Here is a 20,515-nt window from a genome sequence, read left to right on the forward strand (position 1 = left end):
CATTTCTCAAATTCATTCAGGTTGTTGCACATAACTTTAATTTGTCCATTGTCATTACTGTGTAGTAGTCCATTAAATGACCACACACCCCTCCCCATATGTCCATTCACCTCCCGTCGGACATGTGTGTTGGCCCCTGGCTGTAAGCAGTGCAGTACTTCTGTGGATGTGGGTGATGGACTGTGCCATTGTGCATGAATTTCTGAGTTTTTTTTTTTTCCTTCAGTAAATTTTAGGATATTGATAACGTAGTGTTAGATAATGCCAACCTGTTTTGCCTAAGTTATCAAACCAATTTAAAATCCATTCAGTGTGTGAAAGTTCCTTGGCAGGGACAGTTAATTTTGGTGGTCAGTTAAAAAAAAGAGGAGGAAGAGGGCATGGAATAAACAGGAAGGAGTCGGGATAAGAGGTATGATAAGTTTGGAAGGAAATTGCATATACACCTGCATGACCCTGCTGTGGTTTGTCACCCCTGAGACTCATGCCAAGGCTTAATTCCCCAAGCACCAGGGTTGAGATGGTGGGACACTTGAGAGAGATAATCAGGGCAGGGGGTACTACCCTCCGAAGAGATCCACATAGTTGTGGCAGGACAACTTAGTTTCCATGAGGGTGGGTTGTTATAAAATGAGCCTAGCCAGGCACAGTGGAGCACACCTGTTATCTCAGCCACTTGGGAGGCTGAGGCAGGAGGATCACAAGTTTGAGGCCAGCCTGGGCAACGTAGTGAGACCCTGTCTCAAAATAAAATTTAAAAAAAGTTGAGGATGTAATGCTTGTCTAGCATGTGTGAGTCCCTGGGTTCAATCCTCAGTACCACAAAAAAAAAAAAGAGAGAGAGAGAGACAAAAAAGAAAGGAAAAAATGTGACCTTGGTCCCACCTGGTCACTTTCTTCCTATCTTACCATGTGAACTCTCTTGCATGGGCTCTTGCCATGTGATGCCATCTGCATTGTTGTGACAAAGCCATAAGGCCCTGACCAAAGACCAACTGGTTGGAGCCACCTCACATTGAGCCAGATAAACCTCTTTATTTTCTTTAGGAAGTTCTCAACCTCAGGTATTTTGTTATGGCAACCCACAATGGACTGCAATAGATACTAATTTAAGAACCCTTGGGAAGTGGTGGGAGATAAGGCTGAAAGTGTGTGATATGCTGAAAAGTTTGGCCTTTATTCTAAGGGCAGTAGTGAGACAAAGGACATCAGATCTACATTTCTAAAACTTGCTGTGACAGCTTTGTGAAGGATGAGTGGGTGAGGCCTGGGTATAGGAGAAGAGTGAAATGAGCTGCTTTCCAGAGGTGTCAACAGGTTTGCATTCTATTGAATGTGGGGAAAGGAGGCAGAGAAGTGGGAGTCTGGGTTCCTGCTTGGGTGACTCTATTCATTTCATTTAGTAAGTTGGGGATTCTAAAAAGTCGTCTGAGGTCAAGGTCAAGGTGGCAGTGAGCATGAAGTTGGGCAAAGTGGCATGTGAGATGCCCATAGATGACCTAGATAGAGACGTCTTATGATTTGAACTCAAGAGGAAGGTCTAGGCAGGAGATGCCTTCGTTATTTGAGTCTTTAGAGTACAGGTGATGGTTGAGGCCTGGGCTTAGATGCCACAGCCCAGGTAAGTCTAAGGATGAGGGATGCATGGGGCCATGGAGAGGAAGCACACTGAGCAGGTGTGACCTCGGAGTTAAGAGGTGAACTCAAAGACGTTGGATCATAGACGGCAAGGGAAGAACTCGACAGAACTGGTGTCAGAAGACACCAGGTGACGTTAGAAGGACGTGCTTTGCGTTTGTCAGGAGGGAAGTGCTTGGAGATCAGGTGAGCACCGTTTCAGCCAGTGGAGTGCAGGGAGCGGGAGATGTTGCTGTGGCTTGAGAGCAAATGGTGGGATGCAGTGGAAAATTGACCAGGACTGCTCTTCCCCGGGAGTGCAGGCAGCCCAGTGGGATGAGCTGAGAGGGGAGGGTTGTTTTAAGGAGAGAAACACTTCTGTAATCTGAGAGTCTGTCCAGTTAGGGAAGAGAGAAGAGCAATGGCTCTGAAGTCTCAGTATGAGGGGAGGGAAGGACCTTCCTTAGCTTTAAAAAGGAGAAGAGCTTTGCCATCACTGAGGAGGGGGAGGAGGTGGGAGGAGTTGGCACAGGAGGAAATGGTAAGGGGGAGGGTTCACAGAGAGCAAGAAATTGGAGAAATTGTAGCTTTTATTAGCCTCTTGCCTCTCCAATAGGAAGTTCATTTGGTTGAAGAAGGATGAAAGTTAATAGCCTCCTACACAGATATTCAGATTGTATTACATAATTTTAGACAGTCTGTCAATGTGCTGAATATGAAGTAATGCAGAGTGTCTTTGAACAGATGTCAATGGGAAGAAGCCATAGCTGTACCACTGGAGAGAATCTTTCTTTTCCCCCTTTCTCTTTAATGGTACTAGAGATTGAACTCAGGGCTGATGTACTACTGAGCTACATCCCCAGCCCTTTTCATTTTTTATTTTTGAGACAGGGCCTTACTAAGTTGCTGAGGCTGGCCTCAAACTTGTGATCCTCCTGCCTCAGCCTCCCAAGTTGCTGGAATTCTAAGCATATACCATGGCACCAGACACTGGAGGAACTCTTAAAGGAAATTGAAGAAAGACTTTATTCTATACCATACTTGAAAATAATTAGGTCATATAGGTATTTTACACTTCTACTCATCCTCTCTCAGTACAGAAAGAAACCCCTCTGTATGTAGTAGTCTCATGATCAAAATTTGTAAAATGATTTCTCCCCAATCTTATCAAAAAAGGAGGAGGACAATGAGAAAATGTATATACGTATCTTAATTCTCTTTAGCCAAAGACTACCAGGAGCATACCTGTGGTCTAACAAGTTGGGCTTATCACTGTTTGCAATGAGAAATCTGTATGTTATAGGACACCATGAGAAAAGGGCTTTAGAACCCTAACCCTGTTGTAGGATTTAGGCCTGGGTTTGGTAATTTTAGGACTGGTCTGAGAAAGCAGGGTGAGGAGCAAGGTGACTGTGTGGTGGAATGTCTGTCTGTAGTGTAGGCAGACTAGATTGACCAAGAAGAGGCCATCACTCTGTGTGAAGAGGGACGTCTGGTCCTGTGGGTTGCAGGGGGACCTTGTTTTTGCGTTGCTTTGTCTTTGTCTCAGAGTGACTTCATTTGAATGCAGATCTTCTGTGAGATTAGGCCCAACAGAACAAAATGGCCTGTGTGGGACCAGTTTGTAGTAACAGTGATGTACAGCTGTGAAAGTCAGGTCAGTTCCTGAAGTCAGGAGCAGCTTCATATCTCTCTCTCTCTCTCTCACACACACACACACACACACACACACAATGTATGTATATAAAATATATGTGTATATTTTATATATATTATAAAATTTATAATACCCTCCTACCTCTATATTTTTATTCATGTTTTGGAGAGTGCAGTTGTAACATGTATTGGCAAAGATTAAAACTCTCTTGTAGAGTTTGAGCGCGTCCCCCAGAGGTTCACAAGTTAGATGCTTGGTCTACACTGTGGCAATATTAAGAGGTGGAGGAGCCTTGAAGAGGTAGGGCCTAAGGGGAGGTGTTTAGGTTGCTGGGGGCACCACCTAAGGGATTAGTGCTGGATTTGTAGAGTAGGTCCTTAGAGAGTGAGTTCTTGTAAAAGAACAAGACTGACTCTTTTAGGTCTCTGGTTTCCTTTCTTGCCATGTGATCTCTTCTACGTGTACTCCCACCATTGTGATGTTCTCTTCATGAGGCCCCATCAGAGCTGAGCAGAACTGATGCCATGTTCTTGGACCTTCAGAACTAGGAGCTAAATAAATCTTTTCTTCATAAAGTACCTTGCCTCAAGTATTTTGTTATAGCAGTGAAAAATTGACTAATATATAACATTTTATCAGTCTGTCAAGACTCGTCACTTTAGGATGTGCTTTTTCAGCTGAGTAAGTAGCATAGGCTGTACCGCCATTTGGAAAACTTCACACTTCTGGGGAATGAGTAGAAAACAGAAGACTCTTGCTTGGATCCAGGTAGGATGTGAGTGGTGGGCAGCGGTAAGAGAGGAAGAGCATTTTGAGGTCTATTTAGGAGGTAGAGTGGACAGAATGTGATGTCAGAACATAGTACGCAAGGAGGGAAGCCAGAGGGGGGAGGATGACAGCTGGGTGTCTGCTGAGTAGGAGTGAAGCTCCTCAGCAGGCTGGGAGGAAGGGGAGACCGCAGTTGGCAGGGGAGGAACTAATCCTCAGGCAGAGTCCTTCAGTGCCGGGAGTCTGGGTGGAGGGTGGACTGATTACCTCTGATCCGTTTTATGGGTGCCTGGTATCTAACAGACAATGTTCATTTATTCCATTCACATTCACTTATTATTTATTAACATCTTAACTTATTTTGTCAGCATATTCTCTCCCTGTGGGCAGATACGTGTAATTGACAACATTATGATCAGAAGATTGATTAAACAAGTGGGGACATAAGGGAAGCTGGCTTATTCTCTTGGTGGCTGTTGTCATCTGCTCCTTAGGAACGTAGGTACCATTTGACAAAAGCACAAGACTGAGCCTGAGAGGTATGAGAGCTGGTGCATAGTAGGTACTCTGTGCATACTGAGGAGTCTAGGCTTACCAGAAGCACTATGGTTTGTGTCTGCTACGGATTCAGGAGGTGGTGAGGGCTTATTTTTTAGGCATTTGCCACCTCATTTCACAATGTATTATAGAGCCAGCCTATGAGGTTTTTTAATTGATTCTTTTTATACACAACATCAGGATATGTATATTTTGACATAATCACAAAGGCATGGGATATAATTTGCTTGAGTTCAGCCCTCAGCACTTCTCTCTCCCTGCAACAGAAGTACCATGAAGGACGAGGGAAGAGAGGAAGGGGTTAGCATTTACCTGTAACTGCACCTGTGACAGCTTTTCCTTTACCTATGCTCATTCTGAACCCATGTAAGGAAACTGCGTTCAGATACATTTAAAAATCGACTCTCCAGATTGATAGGTCAACTGTGCAGGGACTGATTGATCAAGGAAATGTGACGTATTGAATTTGTTCTTGTTTTGTTTCATTTTACCATTGTTCTTTTCTCTTTGAATGTTGGAAAATGTTTTCCTGGAGCTCACCGACTTCTCCCTGCTCTTAAAAAGAGAAATTGCTAGGATTCCTTTTACTCTTCCATCTTATATTTTGGATCAGAATATACAATGAAATTTTTTATCATACATAAAATAGTAAGAGTTCCCCCTACCCCAGTACTGGGGACTGAGCCCAGGGTCCCCTGCACATGCTAGGCAAGCACTGTGTCACTGAGCTACATCACCAGGTCTGGTAAGAGCTTTTTGATGTGACAGTTTTTTCTCATTAATGCATCCATGTGATAGAGTTTTATTAAGTGATACCTATTTTTAAAATTATATGCCATTTTCTCAGATGATCATACTGTGAAAAATAATTTAAATGACTCTACAGAGGTGAAAAATCTTTAAATGGTGGAGGTTGGACTAGATTTCAGATTAGTGGTATAGAAATGTTAAAGCCTATGATTGGTTCCCTAGTTATCTTGGGCAGTGTTATAATTATACCTTTAAATAAAAGACATTGCTTTTCTTTTTAAATCCTTTTTAAATCCTCCTTATATGACTGATCTGTTACTGAATTATTCATGTGCCTTTGGGAGATTCTAAAGTTCTCCATTAATCAGGATTTTAAGAACATTATGATAATACTTAAATATGATACTAATATTAATAGGGTTTCCTCAGGAATTCTTTCATGATTTTGGTTTCTGTTTTAAGCATTTATAACTTTAAGGCTCATATAAAATTAAGAGTGAGTCTAATACTGAATATGTAAAAAAATAATGAATAGTTTTAAAATTATATCTTAGAAAATCATACATATACAAAATAATTTTCTTTTTAGTTGTTGATGGACCTTTATTTTATTCATTCACTTATTTATTTATTTGCAGTGCTGAGAATTGAACCCAATGCCTCACACATGCTTGGCAAGTGCTCTCCATCTGAGCCACACCCCCAGCCCTCTTGGAGAAAATCTTATATTTAATCTTCTTGTGTTTGAAAAAGCCAAAAGACTCAAAAAACTGAGTGACTTCTGAGTTTCCCCCCCCCCAAAAAAAATTATGGCATCTTGACATATAATTTTGGATATTTTGAAAATTCAAGAATTAATAAACACTGACAAACCAATTGACAAATAGAATAACATTTATGTTATACTTAATAAAAATGAAGAAGTTTCATGAATAAAGAACACATCATTTTGACTATTTAATATCCTCTTCTATTTAAGTAGGTGTGGAAAAGCTTGTCTATTTAAACTTACAAGTAATTTTAAATGTATATTCCTAAAAACATATATCTGAGATGTTTCTTTGAGCTGCCAAAACTCTTCTTTCAGTTTCACGGTGCTTCACTAGTTGAATAAACGATCCTATGAGGGTATAATTTAGTCAGCTTTGGGCAGACATAGTGATTTTCATTTGGACTGAAATCTATAATTGGAAGAAAGAAAATAGTTTTTATTTATTAAAGATAATAAAATAACAGAATGCAGTTAAGCTTGTTAGGCTCTGAAAATGAAGAAGGGCTTTAGAATTCGGCCAAGTCAGCTGTTTCACCTTTGTGGCTAATGACACTGAGAGTCAAAGTGTGCAGAAATGAATGATCCAAAGTGACACAATTTGGTCAAAATAATAGAGCTTGCTTTAATTTCTTGGACTGGTTCTTTTTACCCTACAATCCACCTTATTCTTTGAAGCTGATCTAGATACCCTTTAAAAGAAAGGGGGTGGGAGAGGACCCAAGGAAAAGGGCGCAGCACTTGCTCTCGTGGTGAATCTAAGCTCAGGAGTTCAGTTCGTGGGTTACAAGCAGCTGTTCTTCACAACTCCCCCACTCCCCCCAAATGTGCCTGTGATGGGGATAATCAATGCTAATGAAATTAATTTTTGCTTTTTTAGGTGAGAGCTACGTGTGTGCATCCAACGAACCATTCCGTAAAGTCGATTACACCAAAAATATTAATCCGAACTGGTCTGTGAACATCAAGGGTGGGATGCCCCGAACCTTGGCCGCCACCACCTCTGTGAAGAGTGAAGTCAAAGAAAGTAAAGATTTCATCAAACCCAAGTTAGTGACTGTGATTCGAAGCGGAGTGAAGCCTAGAAAAGCCGTGCGGATCCTTCTGAATAAAAAGACTGCTCATTCCTTTGAACAGGTCTTGACTGATATCACCGAAGCCATTAAGCTAGACTCGGGAGTGGTCAAGAGGCTCTGCACCTTGGATGGAAAGCAGGTGAGATGCTTCCTGCCTCCACCTCTCCACCTTTCTTTTAAACTCCCTGTGTGGTGTCAGTTTTATTATTCAACAACAAAAATAATTCTAGTGGCCCTGCTCTTATGTGTGTATTTGCATCCACATGCACGAGTGGCTTGCAGTTCTCTGGGTATCTCAAATGTGTATATGCTGCTCTGGCTAGTGGAAGGGAAAATGTAGACTGCTGAGGGAAAGGTGTACATTGAGGGAGGGATCTTATGAATAACAACTGTTGGTTAGTAAAGTCTGTTGGCTTGGGTATCACAGAAGTCCGAACTAAAGGTAGCATGTTGAGAAAAGCCTCTTTTTTTAAAAAAATATTTTTTTAATTATACATGGACACAACATCTTTTTTTATGCATTTTTATGTTGTGCTGAGGATTGAACCTAGTGCCTCACATGTGCAAAGCAAGCACTCTGCCACTGAGCCACAACCCAAGACCAAAAGCTTTAAAAAAAAATACATATTTTTTAGTTGTCAATGGATTTTTATTTTTATTTATTTGTTCACATGCAGTGCTGAGAGTTGAACCCAGAGCCTCGCATGTGCTAGGCAAGTGCTCTAGCACTGAGCTACAACCCCAGCCCCTGAAAAGCTTCTTCTCCTATATATATGTATATATAATATATATATATATATATATATATAGAGAGAGAGAGAGAGAGAGAGAGAGAGAGAGAATGCATTAACAAGAAAGTACTTTTCATGGGAATGTTCATGTAAGTTTGGTAGGGAACAGTGGAGGCAGTTAGCTTATCTGAAACATGAATACCAATTGCCCAGGAAAATGCAAGTCAAATTGTGGTAACAATGTATCAGGGAATCTGAGGAACTTCAAAAACTTGGGCACAGGGGCTGGGGATGTGGCTCAAGCGTTAGCGCGCTCGCCTGGCATGCGCGCAGCCCGGGTTCGATCCTGAGCACCACATACAAACAAAGATGTTGTGTCTGCCGAAAACTAAAAAATAAATATTAAAAACTCTCTCTCTCTCTCTCTCTCTCTCTCTCAAAAAAAAAAACAAAAAACAAAAAACAAAAAAAAAACTTGGGCACATTGGGAGGAGGCATGAGTAATAGTTACACAAATATTGCATTTTGCCACAAACTGATTCTCTTTTCTAAAAAGAAACATGGCTCGCCAATTTCCATAAAGTTAAATATTACATACATATATTCATTTATTACATACATTGTTTGAAAAATTTTAATTTTCAATGTATTAAATTTGTCTATTTCCCCAACATTTGTTTTTTAAATGTTTGGCTCCTGTAATGCTAAGAATATATATAAAAGAAAATAATGTAAAATACTGCAGCAGTGTCTTCTAGAAAAACACAATTAAAATTGTTTCTTATTTCCAAGACCAGATCTAGTTAGTAGGCTGTCTTCTGCAACATTAACAAAATTTTAAAAATAGATTCTGGGGGCTGAGGGTGTAGCTCAGTGGTAGAGTACATGCTTAGCATGTGTGAGACCCTGGGTTTAATCCTCAACACCAAAAATAAATAAAAAATAGATTTTGAAGCCCACGGTAGAATATGGTAAGATTAGAATGCTCTAGTTTATTAGTGTTTAGAAGGTATATGTTTCATAGCTGCCTGCCCCAAATAAGTCTACAGTATTAATGAAAATAAATACTTTGTATAGTGGAGTTAATATCACAATAGGACACAGAATGCCTCAAGATTCACTAACATGTAAGTGAAAATAAATTAGACCACAGGAATAAAAAGGAGATACAGTAAATCAGTTTGTTCTTGATGGGCACAAGGAAGACGGGAAGAATAGAGATAGATATTTAAAATGTCTAACCAAAAGGAGAATAAAAACCAAATTATACTAAATTGAGGGGGAAAAAGGCATGTAAACAGTAATTGCAGATGAGATTTCAAATAAGAAAACTCGAATTCAGAGACCTCCAAATGAATAATATTCAGGGAAAATATAAATAATGAAATTGAACATCTAATTCATAGTAGCCATTGAAATGTTAAGAGTTATACAGAAAATTCTCTTCAAAAAGACTCCAGACTACAAATGTAAAAATGTTCACTGAAGCACAAACAACTCAAAGCCATCATCATATTCAGAATAAAGCAGTGGGAAGAGTAGGATGGAGGCCAGCAGTTAAAGGTTTGTGTCCTATTTATTAAGAAACCTCTTTATGTTGAGAATGTAGGATAAAGTGTAATAGTGCAAAGATGTGCTAAAATGATGTTTAAAAGGAATTCAGCAAAATACAAAATATATGTTCAGGTCAAGGTTTAGTATTGAATATAGAAAGTGATTTCTTTAATATACTAAAAAATTTTTCCTGTCTAAAGTAAAAAGCCAAAATATTGCTTAACAAATATAATACTGGAAGTATTCTTACAAGAATTAACTCCAAGATAGCATCAGTTTTTGATATTCTTCCCTATCGATGTTTATTCTTTAATGTAATTTTAGTAAGAAACTAAATGAGATTTGGGTGGGGAATGGGAACCCTGGAAAAGTGATTTCAGAAGTTAATCTGGAAAAATAGGCAGGAAAATTTTGTAAATAATGATTAATGGGCTCTCATTCCACCAGATATTAAATCATCATCCTCATACCATACCGCAAATAAATTCCAGGTGTTTTAAAAATTGAGATGTCAAAGTAAAACAAAAGAACTTTAAAAACAAATACTAGTAAATGATACTGAAATGGGAAAGGATTTCCTAAGCATGAAAGTAGTAGGAAAATTACAAAGGGAAAGGTTGATGGGTTGGACAACATTAAAAATTTAAACTTTCTGGATGTCAAGGATTACATGCTTTTATATTGAGCTATAACTTAATATGAAAAACTGTTATGATAGAAAAATGGATGAAAGTCAGAACAGATGATTTTTTTCGGAGTGCGGGGGGAGCGGAGGTGCTGGGGATTGCACTCAAGGGCACTTGACCACTAAGTCACATCCCCAGCCCTATTTTGTACTTCATTTAGCGATAGGGAGGGTCTCACTGAGTTGCTTAGTGCCTCGCTTTTGCTGAGGCTGACTTTGAACCCATGAAGCCTCCCAAGCCCAAAACAGACAATTTGAAAAAGCAGAATTATAAATAATAAACATGGAAACAATTCAAGGGCCCAGGGTGGTAGGTGAGTGGTTGAGCATTTGCTTAGCATGCATAAGGTCCTGGGTTTAATCCTCCTATCCCAAACCAATGTTGAACAAAATTGTTTTACTAATAAAAGGGTGAATTAAAGCTGTGAAGGTTTTTTTTTTTTTTTAATTTTAATTGGACATATATGACAGCAGAATGCATTTTTGATTCATTGTACACAATTGCAGCACAACTTTTCATTTCTCTGATTGTACACCATGTAGTGTCACATCATATGTACAGTCATACATGTACCTAGGGTAGTAATGTCTATCTCATTCCACCATCTTTCTTGCCCCCATACCCCCACCCCAACTTGAGATATTTTTAATATGTAAAGTTGACAAGTTTAAGAAAGAAAATGTCCAGTATTTTTGAATATTCAAAGATTTGGCATTCTCAAATGGTGATGGAAATATAATTTTTTTTTCTTTTTGTACTGTGGATCGAACCCAGGGACGCTTAACCACTGATCCATATCCCCAGCCCTTTTTATTTTTTGAGACAGGATCTCATTGACTTGCTTAGGGCCTCAGGAAGTTGCTGAGGCAGGCCTCAAACTTGTAATCCTCTTGCCTCAACCTCCTAAGCCGCTGGGACCATAGGCATGGTCCACCATGCCTGGCTGGAAGTATGATATTTATGAAAAGCAGTTTGTTAACATGTATTACTACAATGTTCTTAATATTTGAATTACTTAAATTTACTTTAGAAATTATCCTTAATAACCAAAGATGCAAGCATACTTTGCATAAGAATATTCATCTCAGCATTAAAGCAAAAGATTAGAAACAGTTTAAAATTCTCAAATGAGAACACAGTTAAATGGCATTACAGTAGAATACATAGATACTAGCCATTGAAACTGTTGAGGTGAATATCTGAAGATGTGAGAAAATGTTAAATGGAAAGACCAAGAAACAAGTCTGAACTATGTTTTCAGGTTTGTGTTAAAAGTAGGTTTTTAAAAAACTAGTTCAGAAGGGAACGAGACTATAGTTGCCATCAGAAATCAAGCATTTCATGTTCTGATTTCCACTTTTCTCGTAAAATTTAAACAACGAGTTACTCTTTGAAATTTTGGTGACTATAACATGTTACAGGTAACACTTTTGTCACTGTTTTCCATGTACAAAGAAAAATGAGGTTTTTGAACTTTAATTTATTTCTTTGGAAAAATTACAGATTTGATTTTTATAGACACTACTTTGGAGTGCCAGGCATCCTTAAAAAGCTATAGTTTTTGGGGTAGTTTCTTAGTGTAGTATCATAGGTGGAATTGCTATTCTTCAACTCTTTAAGTCTGTTTTTGGTTGATGTGTGTTCTAAGTAGAGCAAAGAACATTGAATCATGCTTTAAAATAGCATAAAGAATTGTTTTATGTTTATTGCAAACCTTTTATTGATAGTGTTCATTTTGATTCTATTTTTTCCTTCCATAAAATGATTTTTTCCCCTGTGGGTGTGTTAAGCTATCTGTTCTCTGGATATTCTTAAGAAAAGGATAGTTTTGGGCTGGGGTGTAGCTCAGTGGTAGAGCACTTGCCTAGAATGCATGAGGCTCTGGGTTTAATCCCCAGAACTGGAGGGGAAAAAAGACACCTTTCCTTTGGGGAAGAGAAAGAAATTTAAAAGGACCTGGCAGAACATTTTACACCGCCCTAAATTTTATGTTCTTTTCCAGTTACTTTCTCCAGATTCGTTTTTGTATAAACTTAATGTGATCTTCAGCACAAGGGTAGATGATTGTCTCTTGGGCAGTTCATCATGAATAGCCACTGATCCCATCCTGACTTGTGCATGAGTTTTCAGAAGCCCTGGTTCTCTTTTCTGGACCTGAAAGCTTTGGGCATTGAAGATGTGGTGTGCCATGTCCAAGTAGCATTTATGTTGTTAAAATAGGGGCCTTGAATATTTTCTTCCTTCAAAATGGATGTGCTCAGTTTGATTCCATTTACAAGATCTGACTTAGACAGGTCAACTATCTCATGCAATTTAACTCTTTATAAGATCACTTTAAATAAAATCATCTTTTAGAATTTAATCTTTAATTCCTGGCTTTCTTTAGCACAGAGCAATGGTTTTCAGCCAGTGGCCACTTTGTCCCGAGGGGGGTATGTGGCAATGTTTGGACTCACTTTTTTTGGGCATCACCTCTAGAAGTGTGTGTGTGGGGGGTCTATAGGCATCTGGTGGATGGAGGCTAGGGGTGCTATTCTCCATCCTACCTTGTACACCACAGCTACAACATAATGCTTTGGGGTCTCATGTGCTAATAGTGCTGAGGTTCAGGAATCCTGATTTAGAGTAAGTGAAATGATTCAAAAGAAAACACTGGTTATTTGAATATTAACTTTATTGTTAGGCTATCTGTTGAACTTTATTTCAGAACTATCCTCACAGCTTGTCTGTTCACATACTATCTGATGGCTTCAACTGTGTTAGAATGTCACAGTTTATAGTCTTTGTTGCTTGGATTTCAATCCGTCTTTATTGCATGAGGCTGACACACAGTTGGGTCGTATAGCATTACAGGGAATTAAGTAAAGACATGCCAAATGGTTTTACATGTATTTAAAGTGAAGTATTTTGGATCATGATTTAATCTTGGGTTTTCAAGTATTTAACACTTAAAAGTGATGTGGTGGCTGTTGATTTTTTTTTTAAATATATAATCCATGTGTTCATAAATGAGATACCTAGAAAGTGATCTGTAAAGAGAAGTTGTGACTATTGTGATTTTCTTTCAAATTGCAGTAATCTGAATTAAAAACTTCACTTACATGCCTTTAAAAATCAAAACCTTGAACTTTTGAAGGATTGTATAGGAAAACAAGTCTCTTTAAATTTTTTGAAAGTCAGTAACTTTATTATAATAAACTGCAGCGGGTAAAGTTCTTTAAAAAAAGGGGGGGGCTTTATTCTTTTAAGGGACTGAGTGGTCCAAATACAGCTTTTGTCCACATGTGTAAAAAATCCTAGCTTTTAGCGTTCCCAGAAACAGACTTTTAACATAAAAGAAACATTTTGTGGAATTTGGAACAAGTTGATTCTTGTCATGGGCAGAGGCAAAACAGACTCAGAAATTGCTTGCAGTTGATGCTGAAGGGAAAAAAACACTTCCAGACTTTGGGATGACTGCCAGCCATGGGATACCCACGTGCAGTAGGTCCTCTTTGGGGAGCATGACAAGCCCCGGAGTGCCTCCATCATATCAGCCATCTTAGAGGTTAGGAAGGTTTCCATCTTCACTCGTTAAAAAGTTTAATCATTTCGTGAATACCATAATATGAATAGTAATCATTTTGCTTCTTGGTTTTCTTTTGTGGCTTTCCATTTTCTGACAGAGGGTCCATCTCATTCTAATGACCTAACTGTGTTGCAGTTAAGCAACATCTTTTCAAAAATTGCTGCGTAAAAACTGAATGATATGTATTCATAAATACTTTTCAAGGTTAATCCTGATTTTGTTCCTCCTTGAAGTAGATGAGGACAAAATTGGGGTTACTTTTCATGCTGCTCCCAATGCATGCAATTCTTTTGGGAGATCACAGAAATCTAGGCGACTCTCGTCTAGTCTTACTAGAGACATTCACATTGCCCAAGTGTGGATATCCCTGATCTACGCCAAGGAATGTAAACTTTATCCTAACCAGGAATGGCCAGACTAAGAGCAACCCATAGAATTTTTTAGGTGGGGAGGACGAGAAAATGTTGTTTTGTTCTTTGATTCCTAATGTAAGGAGATTTACCTTGGATTAAAGATGGGGAAGGGCTTAATCTTTGATTTGGTGAACCCCTTTCTTCAAAGAGTGATCTAAAAAGTGAGAAGTAAAAGGAAAACATTTAGATGTCCTTTTTTAATTTTTATTTTGTATTTTGCCATTCTGATACCTATTGGTAAAGCGTTTTCCCCCAACCTTGACTATTTTCTCCCTTTTAATGGGAAAGTAGAAAAAAAACACTAAAATTCTGTCAAGTAGTTATTGCAGTTGCACATTACAAGTGATGTTTAAAAGAAACAATTATAGCTTGCAATGAATTATGCAATGTAAAGCGTAGGTGAGATAAAAATGACATCACTGCAAACTCTTAATTGTTCCTTTGACGGGTAAACTGGAATCCTGTGTAGAGCATACAGATTGCACTAAAATTAGTTCATGAAACTGAAATTTTATACATATCCTATTTTTGACACCCAAGGTCCACTTTTATTTTTATTTTAAGTGCATTTTTTCATTGATTATAATAATGCTTATTTACAGTATTGTTGCATGTGTATTTTATAATGCTACGATTAATAGCTAATTGGTAGGTTAGTTGATAGCAACTCATAATTCTATGCCAGGGATTATGTTATGTTAATGCTTCACATTAGTATTCTCCATTCACCTCACAACAAACTTCAGAGCTAATAACAAAATACCCATTTTACAGTCAGAAGATTGAGGCACAGAGGTTATCACCTAACTTATTTGGAATTCTGCAGCTGGTACTGAAACTGGGATTCATATGCAGGAAATGAGATTCCAGATTCCACAGTCTTCATGGCTGTGGGAGGCTTCAGTGATAGCAAGGAGGGACAGGACAAAGAACTAATAAACTGATCAGGTGACTTTAAAAAAAAATACAGGTTTTGGAGTGGTGCAATTTCACCTGGCATTTATGTGAAATCTGCATAATAACAGGTTATATTATAAAATTATACTTTAGGAACTGAAAAATGAAAAAACAGGTTACACGGTGATTATATGCTTGACATAAAACTGACCCTTAGAATTATTTTATTAATTTTAAAAATTAAAGGACTATGACATTGCAGAAAGCTTACTTCCAATTTATAGATAATACTTTGTACCTCACTTTTTTTCCTCCCAGGATTCATTTTCTGATGAAGGTTCAATTTATTTTTTGTGCTGGGGATTGAACATAAAAGTGTTTTACCACTGAGCTACAGCCCTAGTCCTGTTTTTATTTTTTTATTTTGAGAGAGGATCTTGCTGAAGTTGCTAAGGCTGATCTCAAACTTGGGATTTTCATGCCTCAGCCTCCTGAGCATCTGGGATTATAGGTGTGTGCCACTGTGCTGGGTAGTCCATTCAATTGTAATGCTTTATTCTTTATTTATTCTAATTCAGAATTGAGTCAAAGAGGTTTCTTGTAATAGATGCTTTGTAAAGTTAATTGATTGCTTTTGGTTATAGCTAATTTTTGAATTTGTTTTGTTGCTTTTATATCTTGAATGCCTGCTGATAGTAATTTGTACCAATATGTGAAATATGTAATATTATTTTCAAGTTTATTAGACTTCATGAAATGGTCATCTATTCATTATGCTTTATGGTTAAAAATAAGGGCAGGTGCAAAGTCAGTATAGTATTTTAGAATGCATAATGGATGTAGAAATCAGTCCAGTGTTCTTTTACCTTTATTTAATATTTTAGTTTTTGCAGCCCTAGGGATTGAACCGAGGAGTGCTTTATTACAGAGCTACATGTCCAGCCTTTTTTATTTTGAGATGGAATCTTGCTGAGTTGCTGAGGCTGGCCTCAAATTTGTAATCCTCATGCCTGGGCCTCCCAAAGTCCCTGGGATCACAGGTATGCACCTCTGCATTTGGCATGTTTTTTTGAGACAGGGTTTCACAATGTTGCCCAGGCTGACCTTGAACTCAAGGTCCTCCTGCCTCAGCCTGTCCAGTAGCTGGAATTATAGTCATGTGCCACCCTACCCAACTTTTTACTCTATCTTTCTTATTTTATAAATGAAACGTATTTGGGTATGCACATTAGCTTTTGATAACCTATTGAAATCTGTGATTTTCTCTTCCAAGTAAAACCTGATCTAGAATTTTGCATCTGATCAGTTAATTTGCCAGTTGCTGTGCAGTTAAGAACCCGTGCTTTGGCCTTTTTACTCTGTTCTCTTTATTTGGGGAAAGTACTTATTTTGTTTTTTCTTGAGAGTCATTGGTTTTTCTTGAGAGCAAAGGTCAAGCTTGACCATGCATGTCCACATTCCTAGGGTGCTGCCTCATAGGAGGATTAATTGAATCTAAATTAAAAATTGCCTCATGAACAAACATAATGCCAGAGTCCATGCTTGCTTTTTCAGTAACCCTGAACGAGTTTCCAGATTTAAAAATTAACCTCATACATTTGTTTTTACTTTTTTTTTTTAAATAAGTACACCGCACTTAATACAGCAAGACGAGTTCCTGACTATTCTCCCCGTGTATTTTTAGGATACTTAATTGTAGTGTGATGCAGCTGCCAGACTCTGCACGACGTGTTGGAGAGCTCTGTAGACCTTAGGCGCTCGCCTCCACCCAAGTTTAATTTTCTGGGCTTGAGGAGTCTTAGCAGCAATATGAGGCCCACGCAGAGGGAGCCTTCCGTTCCCCCTCATGTATTCCAGCTGATTATATGCATCGGAGTAATGTAAAACTGTTCTAGTGTTGGATTTTGTTTAAAAATTTCTTTTTGTTTTGTAGTGGTTTGGGGCAGGCTTCTCTAAATGTGAGCATAAAGACGTTTGATTATATTTGAAAATATTGTTCTTGTAGTTTGCCCACATGCTACGCCATTAAAAATGACATTTTAAGTGTGAGCTGTGGAAGCTATCTAAGGATGTGTGTATGGGTACTGAACTGAAGCTAGCGTTTGCTACATAGTTGCATTTCTGAAGGATTAAACTTATTAAACATCTAATCTTTAGTAGTCCTTTTGTTACTTTTTTTTCTTTTGGGCATGGTCAAATATGGTTGGTACATGCCATTTTGAAAATGCAAATTGAACAGACACTTTTTCTTTTTTTAAAAACAAAAGTTGTATAAATGAAAACTTTAAAACTGCATTTAGGTAACAATCTGAATATTAACATTTCGTATGCCTTTCTGTTTAATACAGTAGCCTAGCTTTTATGTGTAGACAGATTGAAGATAAAAGTCCACATTTTTAGGCTGGGCACTGTGGTGCATGTATGTAATCCCAGTGGCTCGAGAGGCTGAGGCAGGAGGATCACAAGTTCAAAACCAGCCTCAGCAATTTAGTGAGGCCCTAAGCAACTCAGTGAGACCCTGTCTCTACGTAAAATATTTTTAAAAAGGCTGGAGGACTGGGACTGTGGCTCAGCAGTAGCACACTTGCTTGGCATGTATGAGGCACTGGGTTTGATTCTCAGCACCACGTATAAATAAATAAAATAAAGATCTATCAACAACTAAGAAAAAACATTTAAAAGGTGTGGGGGGGGGCTGGAGATGTGGCTTAGGGTTAAGTACCCCTGGGTACAATCCCTCGTACCGAAAAGGGGGGGAAGTTTACATTTTTTTATAGAAGTGAAATGTGATTTTTCTTCCAGAGAATTCCCATGTAAGCTGCACCATTCCAATTACTTCTTGAACTTAAAGGAATTAGGAAGTGTGGTCAGAGTGATTTGTGACCCAAGGAGCTGATTGTATGCATCGGAGTCCAGAAGATACACATTGAAATTTTATTTAAATGTATTTATTTCCTATGACACAGTGCCATTTTAGTGGGACCAAGTTCACAGTTATGTAATGAGGCATTCATTATAGGGTTTTTAATGATGGGAAAATTAAGATACCAATATTTAGTACCAGGTATTTTGCCAGACTTTTATTCATGTTGCCATATAATGCTCAGGGTCATCCTGCAGTAGGAATATGGTCATATTCCTACCTAAGGAGGGTTACAGAGCACACTGAAGAACTATTTTCCTTTGGTTTCGGTTTACCATCTTAGATATAGCAGGGCACTTATACCATGAAGTTCCATAAACTTAAAATTTTGGTGTTAGAGCTAGTTTTTGAGATCCAGAGAAAGATCAGTTTTAAAACTTGATGCTTATTCTAGATTGTTTTCTAGAATCTGTCATGTAGCATGTTAACTTTGTTAGATTTGGCTCTGAATAGCTTCCTTAATTTCCTCCCAAATTATATTCACTCTCAGATGATAGTGAGACACACCATCAAGGGTAGTCAAAGAGTGTGATTAAGGAATTAGGAAGTGTGGTCAGAGTGATTTGTGACCCAAGGAGCTGATTGTATGCATCGGAGTAATGTAAAACTGTTCTAGTGTTGGACATACCGTTTAGAGCCAATGTTTGATAAATGGGAAAACAATTTAAAATTGTGTCTACCCTGTATTTTTATGTAAATTGTTATGCATGTAGAGAAATACTATAACACTATAAAAAGTGATAAAAAAGATGTGTTCCAGTGAAGGGATTGTGGATGACCTTTCTGAAACTTTCATTATTGTGGTTATGCTGTAAATTCTGTATTGGGGGCAATATCCATATCTTTGGATGTTATGATAGTAGACTCACAAAGGAGTCAACTAATCTTCAGACCTTATATGAATTTTGTTAGTTGTCTCACATATAAACTGTTCTTAACATGTTTGTGATCAATGGGCTATGATAAGACAGATTTTTTTTTTTTTGTTAATGGGGAACCAGTTCTTTCAAACATTAATATTTTGTGCTTACCTTGTCATAAGCACTCTACTGGAGACTTGAGGAACAAGTATCAATAAGGTCTCTGCTTTTGAGGAACTCTCTTTGTAGTAGAAAAGACAAACACAGGAATTAATAATTGCAAGACAGGGTGATTCTATAATGGGCCGTGGATGATGTAAGGGATTGTGGTCAAAGAAGGAGANTTTTTTTTTTTTTTTTTTTTTTTTTTGTTGTTGTTGTTTTTATCATAGAAATAATGTGGTTGCAGGGAGACACTTTGAGAATGTGCAGATGTGTTATTTCCCGGTAATGTTAGCATCCACTGATGGTTCTTGCCCACATAAATTATTACTGTGGTATTTGCCAAATAGTAATTTTGTATTTCTACCATTCTTTCCACATTTATTAACGAATTCTTTTAGGAAAAGTCATCTCTTTCTCCTTATTGTAGTTAGCTTTCTCATTGCTGTGGTCAAAATACCCAATAAGAACAATTCACTGGAGGAAATGCTCGGGACCTGCAGTTTAGTGGCCAGCTCCATTGCTTTGGGCCCACAGTGAGGTTTCATATCACAGAGGACAGGCAGCAAAGGGGAGCTGCTCAGCTCATGGCAGGGTCAAGAAGCAGCGGGGGAAGGGCCGCAGGACAGATGGACCCTTCAGGGGTACACTCTAGTGACCCACCTTCTCCAGCCAGGACCTGCCTGCTTACAGTTACCACCCCGTCAGTCCATTCAAAGTAGGGGGACTGATTAGGTTACAAATCTTATAATCATTTTACCTCTGAACATTCCAGCATTGATAGGAGCTGTCCCCACAAAAGCTCCTATTAAAACCCTACACTCTGTCTCTGACCCAAAAAGCTCATGTTTATTTCAATGCAAAATATATTTAGTTCATTTCCAAGAGTCCCCTGGTCTTAACTGTTTTGGCATTGCCCAAGTCCGAAATCTCCTGAGACTCAAAATCTTATCTGTGAGCCCCTGTTAAAATAAAGAATGAGTTGCATACATCCAATTATCCAGTGACTCAGAGTAAACATTCCCATCCCAAGAGGGAGGAATGGGGCATAGAAGACCAAAGCCCAGCCAGGCAAATAAGTTCCCTGACTCTGTCTGTAACTCCTTGTACAGCATCTAGGCCGTGTGGTGGCAAGATGTTATTCTTGAAGGGCTTGGGCAGCAGTGGCCTTGCTGGGTTCTGCCTTTATCTGCAGACAGTTCATGTTACTGTCATCTTAATTCCTGTGGTTTCCATTCCAGCTCCAGCTCCCCTGGGGGTAGCCTTCAGGGACTCTAACCTTGCTACATTGTGCCTGGCCTCCGAGGCCTTCCTTTGAAATCTCAGTAGAAGTCTCCATGACTCCCTAACTTCAACGTCCTGCAGGCCTGCAGAACCAGCACACTTGGATGATACTAGGGTCTGCCACTGGCTTGCTCAGTATATGGGCACCGTGGAATCATGGCTGCAGCAGCCTCTGAGTGCCTGTGCAACTTGGCATGGTGAAAGGACTTCCTACACTCCCTTACCGGAGCAGAGCACCCACA

General features: G+C 38.6%; 1 protein-coding gene across 13 annotated transcripts in view; it reads left to right on the top strand.

Moving 5' to 3' along the window:
• The first annotated feature begins 6,953 nt into the window (after positions 1 to 6,953).
• The window catches only part of Dclk2 (doublecortin like kinase 2), a 126,230-nt gene continuing 112,668 nt past the window's right edge, over positions 6,954 to 20,515 (top strand). For all 13 annotated transcript variants that reach the window (XR_007351344.1, XR_007351345.1, XM_048813497.1 and 10 more), the window contains exon 1: positions 6,954 to 7,334. Coding sequence is in view for 11 of the 13 variants with exons in the window: in XM_048813497.1 (XP_048669454.1) it covers positions 6,969 to 7,334 (366 nt within the window). In the remaining 2 variants the exon portion in view is untranslated. The remainder of the gene's footprint in view (positions 7,335 to 20,515) is intronic.

The sequence above is a fragment of the Marmota marmota genome, unplaced genomic scaffold (assembly GCF_001458135.2).
Source record: "Marmota marmota marmota unplaced genomic scaffold, marMar, whole genome shotgun sequence".
NCBI lineage: Eukaryota > Metazoa > Chordata > Mammalia > Rodentia > Sciuridae > Marmota > Marmota marmota.